Here is a 10,000-nt window from a genome sequence, read left to right on the forward strand (position 1 = left end):
TTCTGGAGAGCGAAAATAAAGGAAGCGACAAACTGAGATGCGACCACAATTAGCGGAGGACTAGTCAGAGCTAAGAAAATTTTGTTTTCTTGCATAAGCCTCCTGCTCGCTTTTTAGCTTGCCCGGCTTACTAAAGTGGGTAGATGGACCCCATCACGGAGCTTCGTTTCCAGGGGCTTCCTCCGTCCCCAAAGAGAGTCTCAGTCCGCCCCACTGTCAGCAGAGAGAGCCCGGGGAACGAGGTTCCAGAAGCACGCGAGCTACGAACAAAGATGATCACGCAGCCGTAGCCTCTTTGTTTTGCGTAGCTTACTTCATTAGAGTCCCTGGTGCGAACGTATCTAGTGTGGACAGCCCCTTGCTAGCGTGACATACCTCCCAATGCGCAGAGCCCGTCACTTCAGTAAAGGCTGATGGAAATGCCAGTATGTGCGCTCCTTGTTGCGCTAAGACCAATGACAACTCAGGAAAACGGACATCAAAGCACTTTACAAAATAAAATCATGGAACCCAGTCAAGGATAAACAGCATCGCACTCCGTTTGAGTAAACCATTTTTGGGAAATCCGAAATGTATCATTGACTGTCAAGAAAGACAGCCACACTCATTTCAAATAAAATAATTTCACAAAGAATCTAACGACATAAGGATCTTTAACTTAGTGCAAGAGTCGGGGCTTTAGGCATATATGGGGCCTGCTCATTATTGGTTAGGGCCTCTAGGCTCTTTTACGAACCACAATCAACGACGAAAACGAGGAGACACTTTCCCTTAATTCATGTCTAATGTACCATTGTCTTTTCTCGTTCCACCTTCCCCAAGCAATGTTGTAAACGCTTGTCACAGACTTTTGACAGAAACGACTATGGCAGGGAGAGAAGGGCAATGTAAACATTTGCAGCCGGTTGTCGGCTGCAAGTGGACTGTGTTTCTACACTTTCAGTGGACTTATCGGGGGAGGGGAAAAAAGGAGTGAAGTGAAGTGAAGTGAAGTTATTAGTCTCTCCCCTTCGGGGCTTCTCAGGACTAATTTACCATGATTTTTGTGGGGGACTTTGGCCAGACTGCATATTAAGCAGTTTACAATTTATTTAGGAAGTGAAAGATGCCCCCGACCAGATTAGGTCAGACTACAACACCGGGGACAACGTCCCTACTCTTTTCGAGAAGTGAGTGGGTTCTTTAACGTCCCATACTATTTGATTTCCAAAAACGGCTACGAGACGGTTTACAGTCCTTCTCCGAGAAGACTTGAAAGTCTAACCATTTGCGTGTTCAATCACAAACCACTTCATCATTGAAACGAACACGCGTTCGTTTCAATGATTTTAGAGCAAAAGAGAGGCTGCTCGCAGTCTAATGTCACTACTGGGAATACATATGATTAATGTCAAAATGTGTCCATTAAACTCTCCTGCTCAAGTAACAATAAATAGCCGCATTTTACATTGATCTAAAAAAAAAAGGCTTTTCTTAGGGTGCGTTCGATTGACCGTATTCCGGAATAAGAATACATGGAATATAAGTTAGAAATCCTTCATTTTTACGGAGATTCACATTAAATATTGTCAAACATCCGCTAAAATGCTATTTTAAACACATTTTTATTATCCTTGCTGCTTCGAAACGCGCCAAACATACCGTTTTAATCATCACTCCACGCATTCTTATTCCGGAATACGGTCAATCGAAAGCGCCCTTAAAGTGCCTCTATGATCAAAAAATCACTTCCTTTTTTTCTTCAGATTTTGAAAGTGTGTTTCCTTAACACCTGACTGGCAAAATTTTGAGCTTTGATTTTTATCCAAAGGCTGTTTACTTTGAGTGTAAGTTTTGGATTTTTCGGTCCTCCATTACTCACGTTCAAACTTCAGAGGGTGGGATCCAGGGAAAAGTGACGTCATTTATTCACTAGCTTAAAATTTCAGTGTATGAATGCAGCTTAATTATCATATGTGCAAAACTCAAGTTCAAAAGTCTGAAAGCCCAAAACTCCCATGCTGCATATTAATTCAGCCACGTACACATGCATTGCATTCTTAAATTATTGAGTCTTTGACGTCATTTTCTCCTGGATGCAGCTCTCTCATGATTTTCAAGTTATTAATGGCAGAGCATTAAATAAAAAAATTCCACTTGGAATAAACAGGTGTCTTTCTGAAATCAAGGCTTAAAACTTGGGTCATTTGGGTGTTTAGTTAACACAGTTTTCAAATCCAAAGAAAAAGAAGAATTGATTCGTTGGTCGTAGTAGCAATTTAACTCTAACCTTAGAAATGCAAATTATAAGTTAACAATAAAATAATGCTTAGACTTATCGGAGCGCTAGTGATGGCTATCAAAATTGGGTGCGTGTTTATTTGGTGCCTTTCAGGAAATACATGTTGGACTACAGCTTTTATTGCCCAGGCCCTTTATCAATGATGCTTTGGTCACACTTAGGCAAGCGAAAATAAACGATAAAAACCGACATTTCAGAGTCTTTATGACACCATTTCCAAAGGTAACCAAATGAAAATATTTCAAGTATTTAAGGCAGTATTGGGTCAGTATTTGGAGCTGGAGAGTGTGAAAATATATTAAACAAAATTATTAGTTCACACAATAATAATTGGAATCTGATTGCACATTTAGGTTGGTTTTTTTGTTGTCTTCTAAACAGTATCTTGTGCACTAAATGCGCAAAGTATACTTTGTTAAATTATTACCAATTATTATTATTATCATTACTATTATTATGAAAGTCTTTGCTTAGAAGGATACAATGGCAAGTCCAACACTCCCCACTGGGGTGGATACTGGTGGTACTATTCTGTCGCCAGGAATTGTGGCATTACTTTCCTTCATCCTGGGTCCATCCGTAATATTGACATCAAATAGGTGTGTTTTGTGGTAAACTTCCACAATGGTACCATTGTCATTTATTACCACGTGTGAGTTGTGATGTCGCTTATCATCTGGTGGACCCTTCAGTTTGGCAAAAAAAAGAGATAGATTATTCACCCTACAGACGTCACAGTTTTCTTCAAAAATGTGCCATTCTGAAAGTATTTTGATAACACTACAATGCACACTTATGCCCCATCTTATCTTATTTCTTTTAACCCTAAATTCACAAATCCACTGACTACTCAGGATGTTAAAAGGGGGAGAATTAGTTACCGGTAATTACAATCAGCAACATCCCTTAAAAGTCGGAATACTGATGACAACATTTCCCTTTTCGCCAAGGACGGAAATAACAAGAGGGTTTAACGGGTTTAAGTTTATTTTCTTGTAGTAAAATCAATATTCCACTTCCTGCACAATGTTGTTTTCACTGCATTTTCCTGGATCAGCATGGCAACTAATAGGCTTTGTTCCAAATGACTCATATCTCACCATTTACAGACCTGCTCGTGGTATCCTCCAAGGGACAGCCACACTCCCAACTCCTTGGCTAAATCACACATGCGCTGCATTCTAGGACTCCGTAATGGAGCTGCCATGGAATACGACTGTTCCCTGTTTTCACCCACATAGTCAAAACACTCGGGAAGAAAGACCATCTGAAAAATGATCAAAATGTCACTATAACTTAATATCACTATAACTTAATAATATCACTATAATAATATCACTATAACTTAATATCACTATAACTTAATATAATAATATCACTATAACTTAATATCGCTTGATGTGTAGGATTCCGGAATCTAGCAAATTCCCGAATCGATTGTATGGAATTCAGAATCCACAGGTTTCCATGGAATCCAGGTTCCATGCATTTCAGCCGAATCTGTGAGTTTGGAATCCGGAATCCACAACTTGGGATCCAGGATCCACTTTTCGGGATCCGGAATCCACGGGCTGGGATCTGGAAGAAGGTCTCTATATACCGGTACCTTTTTAACCCATTGACTCCTTGGGGTTCCCCATTGACAAGTAAAATCGTCTGGCCGTTTAGGCCGGTTTAGGCATCAAAGAGTGAAGTCAATGTATCAGTTCATGCAAGTCCCAGATAATACTGGGGTCTTGAGGTCTCTTTAGAAACAATTCAAAACATGCTGAGGGGCCTTGCTTGAGTAAGGTAAAACGTATGATACGAGCTGTTCTTATTCCGGTTCCGGTTCCGTTTCCGGTTCCGTTTCCGGATTCCTTCTTTTCAGACGCCCTGAAATGACATCCATTTAGGAATTGGCCAGCAATGATGTTGGCCATTGAGTATGCATTTTGTAACTCCCTTTGATACACTAACAATCACCTTAGCACCCCTTGTTTTTGCTTTTCTTATAAGATCTTCGCAAATGCCCAAATTTCTTTCCACGTCATTGGTGGAGTTCATCTGACAAACTGCGACCAGATTGGCCCCCACGTCAGCTTTTGACTGGTCACCATTTTCCATCCTTGGAACGTAAGTTAAATATGCCAAAAATTGAGACTTTTCGTTACTTAAGGGAAGAGGCCGGAAACGCGATAGTTTCTTCCTTTAGCCTTCCAAAATTGCGCTAACACAAGCTGTACACGTAGTGGTATCGAAGGAGTGTTTTGATAGCCCGGAGAACATAAACTCCTTCAAGAAATGTCCGCCTCATCGAAGACAATAACATCCGCCATCTTGATTATTTTCATTGAAGTTACACGAGGCAGAGCCTATTTCGAAGGGTATTAGCTGATATAATGAAGGCTCGATAACTTTGAACACGTGCGAAAAGGAAAAGCGGGACAAGGTTAGAAAATAAGGTGAAACTTTGTAAAGTTCTACTCCGAAATCGCCGAACAAAACCGCATAAATCGACCAGAAATGGTAGGTATAACCTCGACAATATCCCAGATATCACTTTATAGAAATCTGCATGTATTTTTTTTTTCAATCACGGTGGCTGAGCCGTCTTTAAATCAATACGGGTAACAGGTCTCAAATTTAATCGTGTGATGAAGTAAAACTATGATCCTCGCAGTTATGGACGCAATTCATTTCATATATCATTTCGTTCTTTAAATGTGTTATGTTTCGTTGAAATTGTGGTGCTAACCCTAAAAGCTAACCGTTTCAAAATGGTTTCTTAGATTACTGTGTATCAGCGATGTTTGAAATGGGTAAAAATGGTAAAGTCTGCTTACGGGCCAAGTGGCCCATTAGGCTGGAGCTTATCCCGGTTTCTGTAGCATGAAGCGACCACGGGCAGACAACCCTATAGCCTCTTCCAGGCGTTCAGTCTAACTGAACGCCTGGAAGAGGCTAACAACCCTGAGGTTGCGAGAGCGCGTGACGTCACGTTATTTTGAGACAGTTGTCTGTAACGGCTGATTCAATTAATCGAAGAAAATGTTCCATAAAAACTTCAAATCGCGATGTTTCTTTTCGAAAAACTCATTTTATGGACCGCCAGATAAATAAAGTTCACTCAACTACCATTTTCTGCTGTGATTTGATGGGGTTTTGGGACGCTTTGATTTCCCCTTCAGATCACACGCGTCGTCACATACAATATAAATAGACAAGGCGTTCAACTTCCAAGACCGCTCATGACCGGATGCCTCCTAGGTGGCTTTATAAATGTATTCACAAGTTTTGTAAATTTGATATTAAACTACAGCTAATACATCTGGAAAATTTTAAGTGAAATTCTGACCTGCAACCTGTAAATTACACCCTCCAAATATAGTATTGGGTTTACATGAAACGGGAAACGGTAGGCTGCAGCTTCTGATAACAGTGTGAAAATTCTCTTGTTGTAACTTGCCTTGAAACTTTGAGAGGGTGATTGATACCTGGAGCTAACAGGAAAAAAACATGCTAATATCAGACAGTTTTCCTCCATCTTAAGCAAAACACAAATTTCAGTTTGCTGTTTGCTGTAAACATGATGCTAAATTTTTCCTATGTTGAATTTAAGGAATCAAAATGTTGAAAGATGACAAGACGCACGTGGTAAACAATCAACTTGATATTGAACGTTTTTTTTTGTTAATAAGAGTTATCATTGTAGGAGATACATAATATTGTGGTAGCTCGTCGGTTTGGCACACCTTTCCCTTTAATAGTAAGATATCTGTAAGCCCTTAAAATCCTTGAGACTGCAAGACACCTTGTGCAAGAGACGAGGGTGGGTAGTTAAGAGGCTAAAATTATGAGCATCCTGCTAAACCTGAGGAACAGCTGCCTTGGTTTATTATGAATTTTTCAATGGAAGGGTTTCGAACCAGCAATGTCAGACCTGATGATAAGGATTGTGGTGCAAGAGGGGCCTGTGTTACTTGTGACAGATAGACTCAATCATGCAGCTTGTATTCTAGGACTTAAAACTTGTGGTTCCTTCTAAGAAGAAGGTCCTATATTCACTACCAAAAGTTCATTACCACTTTTCCTTTTTACTTACCATGCCCTCCAGGGAAAGAGCAAGCTATCAAGAAAGAAAAGAGCAGGAATAAACAAACATAGGCGCCAAAGTAAAGCATTAAAGCCAGGGTAATGAAAGAGGTCAATGATGTCGACTAGTGTCTTACATGTACATGTAGAGGGTCACGTGTTGTAAGGTTGTCTCCAAATTGCTTCTCTGCATGCAGCCAATTTGTGCAATCTTTTTCGTCTGCATAATAGACCATTTTCGAATTCTCACGGCTGGACTGGATCTACCATGGAATGGAGGCTAATGTGGGCAAATCTTTTCAACTGCAAATTAATTTGCCTGCATTAGCCTCAATTTCATGCTAGTTCCAGTCCAACCGTTAGAGTACGAAACTGGCTTATTGGCTGACGGAAGAGCAGTCAATTGGACAGTGGGCAGTCAATTGACAGTGGGCAGGATGTCATCCTCAAAGATGTGACCTTTGGAGTTGATCCATTTCTTTAGTGGGTGGGAAAAATGCGTCTGCCATGTCCCGAAGGGTCTTGTCCCATATTTAGGCTAAGGTGAAGGTGTTGACAAATGAAGAAATTGCAATAAATGGCTTTTAAGAGGAGTTGGGTATTGAATCCCGAGTTGGCAATGAAGAAAGAAAAGAAAATATTGATCTCTTTTTTTATCACTTTGCCCTATTATAAGCATCTCAGTTCATGTAGCAAAGTCTATTCTTCCTAATATTGTACTTTTTATACATTTATTGCTTTGTTTTAGCCTCAAAAACATGACAACTTTTATAATCATGTTTGCCCCAAGAGCTCACTTTAAAGAGCTCATCTTGGGGGCTTACACAATAAATACACATGACAACTGATCAAGCTCTATTGTAGATACTGAGAAGGTGGAATTTTTTTTTGCAGAGCCAGTAAAAGAGGAAGGATTTCAATCTCGGCAAAAAAGAAAAGAAAGATTGTGAAAGAGATCAGGAGGCAACAACGAGAGGCGAACGCAATGGACGGTACTGCAATACTGAGTATAAGCCTTCACACAGTTTTTAAATTTAAACAGAAAGTGTCCTTGATAACATCTCTGTAACTCAAACAATTTTATGTTCATCGGCTCCAGTCACAGACGCACGGCAACATGTAATATATTTCAGTGCTAATTTGTCAATGACTAGTCTTTAGGCCTGATTACATGGTGAGTTTCAGCGTGTGCTGAAAATTCGCTTCACCCACCGGGCTTAAATTTTGTTACGATTACATGCTCAACTTCAGCCCGGGTGCAAAACGTAAACTTCCATGGAACAATTTACTGAGATGCGAAAACACGATCGAAGCGGATGCTCACGTTCCTTTTTCAGCCCGGACTGAAAAAATAGCGATTACATGGATTTTTCAGCCCGTTTTCCCGGGCTGAAAATCCTAAACCGAAGCCGGGCTAAGATTTTTACCACGGGCTGATGCGGGCGTTACTAAACACTGGAACGGAACGGAACGGAACGGAACGGAATATACCGGAATAAGCCGGATTATTATATGGCAAACCCAGTCTTACGCAAATCCCTGCGCTCTGATTGGTTCTTTCTGACGTTGGGAGCTGGTCATTTGTGGGTTCTAATGGTCCCGTGAGGAATGAATGTGATTCACATCATATACCATTTCATCATTAATATGCCAAAGTGCGGCGGAATAACACCGGAATGAAACGAAATGAACAAGAATGGTACCGGAATATACCGGAACGAGCCGGAATGACACCGGAATGAGGCGGAATGACACCCAAATAAACGGAATATGGCGGAATGAACCTGAAAATGCCAAAATTTGGTGTTTTAGCGCCGACCGATTTTCGGTTGTTTCAGTCAGCTTTTGTTGTGTCACGTGATTCCCTAAGGGAATTGCATGTGTCTTTGCCTTTTGTAACATTTGGAGCACTTCGATCGCGAGAAAAATTTGACAGGTATATCCGTCGCTAAATGAATAGTTATTTGTTGTGGAAGTAATGTGTTTTTTCCGTGAACAAATGCAGTACTAAGAGAAACAACGTTATTCTAATTGTTTTTGTCTATGGATCTCGGAGGCGGCTTTCAAATTTCAATGTGCGAGTCAGAAAACCCGTGAACATTTTCATTTCATTCTGACAGCTCAATTGTGTTTTGACCAATCACAATCAAGTTCAGCGAACCACAAACAAATTACCGATACTGCTTGCCTGCTTCACACGACCCACTCGTGATGTAAACGCAAACGCCCGGAAAACTCTTTTTCTCTTCCCGATTGTTGGCAATAATGCCATCAAACCTTAACGCAGTGTTTCATTGTTTGAAGAAATTAAGTCAGAAGCACAGAAAAAGGATCGTTCCAAGCCTTGCTACTTTTCCCTTTAATGTGATTTTTTTTTCTGTCAGTCTCTCTATTCTGCATACTCATTCATTCACAGTCTAGAATGATAACAAATTACGTTTTGTTCCCTTTTCATTCCGGTACACGCTAATCAGCTTGATTCTGGTGACCTTCTGATTTATTCTGCCTTATTCTGGTGTCATTCCGCCCCGTTCCGGTATATTCCGGTACCATTCTTGTTTATTCCGTCTCATTCCGGTGTCATTCGGTTTTATTCCAGAATCATTCCGCCTTGTTCTGGTATATACGTGTTTATTCCGGTATATTCCGTTCCGTCCCTGTGTTTAGCAACGCCCCATTACTTCCACAACAAATAATTATTAATTTAGCGACGGGCATACCTGTTAAATTTTTCTCATGACCGAAGTGCTCCAAATGTTACCAAATGTTACAAAAGGCAAAAACACATGCAATTTCCTTAGGGAACCGCGTGACAACAAAAGCTGACAGACACAGCCAAAAATCGGTTGGCGCTGACTGAAACACCCAATTTTGGCATTTTCAGCTTCATTCCGCTATATTCCACTTTATTTGGGTGTCATTCCGCCTCATCCCGGTGTCATTCCGGCTCGTTCCGGTATATTCCGATACCATTCTTGTTCATTTCGTTTCATTCCGGTGTTATTCCGCCTCATTCCGGCATATTCAGGTTTATTCCGGTTTATTCCGTTCCGTTCCGTTCCAGTGTTTACTTAGTAAAGCCCGGCTGAAACCTGCGCCATGTAATCGACACTTTTAGAGGATTTCATTCAGAACCCGGGCTGAAATTCTCCATGTAATCAGGCCCTAAGGGACTAATTATATGGTGAGTTTCAGCTCAGCGCCAAACGCAATTTCTGCGGAAAATTTACTGAGATGGGAAAACACAATCGATGCGCATGCTCACGTTCCTATTTCAGCCCGGGCTGAAAAAAAATGATAGCGATGACGTGAAATTTTCAGCCCGTTTGCCCGGACTGAAACTATCTCCATGTAATCGCCACTTCCATTCCAAGAGAATTTCTTTCAGCGCAATTTAATCAGGCCCTTAGTTATTAATCAAGGAAGAAAAGAGCCTGTTATTTGAATTTCGCTGAAAAGAAAGAGAAAGAGAAAAAATCTTGACTATCTAAAAGATTAGGATTGAGAATTAAGGTGGTTGGAAGCCATAGATTTTAACTGCCCATTTCTGTCATTCTTCATCAGTTGTACAGCAAACCAACCACAAATCCGAAAAGGAAAACAAGGGAAACACTGGGGAGAAAATGGACACAAACTGATATCACT

At 40.7% G+C, this 10,000-nt stretch overlaps 1 protein-coding gene and 1 long non-coding RNA gene across 5 annotated transcripts in view; one reads left to right on the forward strand and one right to left on the reverse strand.

The window, feature by feature from the left end:
- LOC138026763 (deaminated glutathione amidase-like) overlaps nucleotides 1-4,598 on the reverse strand; it is an 8,584-nt gene extending 3,986 nt beyond the window's left edge. For 3 of the 4 annotated variants that reach the window (XR_011127346.1, XR_011127341.1, XM_068874216.1), the window contains exons 1-4: nucleotides 4,247-4,598; nucleotides 3,393-3,548; nucleotides 2,764-2,967; nucleotides 376-486 (exon numbers count right to left, since the gene is read on the reverse strand). Coding sequence is in view for 2 of the 4 variants with exons in the window: in XM_068874216.1 (XP_068730317.1) it covers nucleotides 376-486; nucleotides 2,764-2,967; nucleotides 3,393-3,548; nucleotides 4,247-4,387 (612 nt within the window). In the remaining 2 variants the exon portion in view is untranslated. Of the gene's footprint in view, nucleotides 1-375; nucleotides 487-2,763; nucleotides 2,968-3,392; nucleotides 3,549-3,887; nucleotides 4,010-4,246 lie in introns of those variants that run through there. The other variant, XM_068874229.1, reaches the window with a different exon arrangement.
- A 70-nt stretch (nucleotides 4,599-4,668) lies between these two features.
- The window catches only part of LOC138026785 (uncharacterized), a 5,728-nt gene continuing 396 nt past the window's right edge, over nucleotides 4,669-10,000 (forward strand). The window contains exons 1-4 of the long non-coding RNA XR_011127348.1: nucleotides 4,669-4,789; nucleotides 6,378-6,454; nucleotides 7,250-7,347; nucleotides 9,920-10,000. The exon at nucleotides 9,920-10,000 is cut by the window's right edge and continues 396 nt beyond it. This is a non-coding gene — a long non-coding RNA (uncharacterized lncRNA). The remainder of the gene's footprint in view (nucleotides 4,790-6,377; nucleotides 6,455-7,249; nucleotides 7,348-9,919) is intronic.

Source organism: Montipora capricornis, chromosome 2 (genome assembly GCF_036669925.1).
Source record: "Montipora capricornis isolate CH-2021 chromosome 2, ASM3666992v2, whole genome shotgun sequence".
Lineage (NCBI taxonomy): Eukaryota > Metazoa > Cnidaria > Anthozoa > Scleractinia > Acroporidae > Montipora > Montipora capricornis.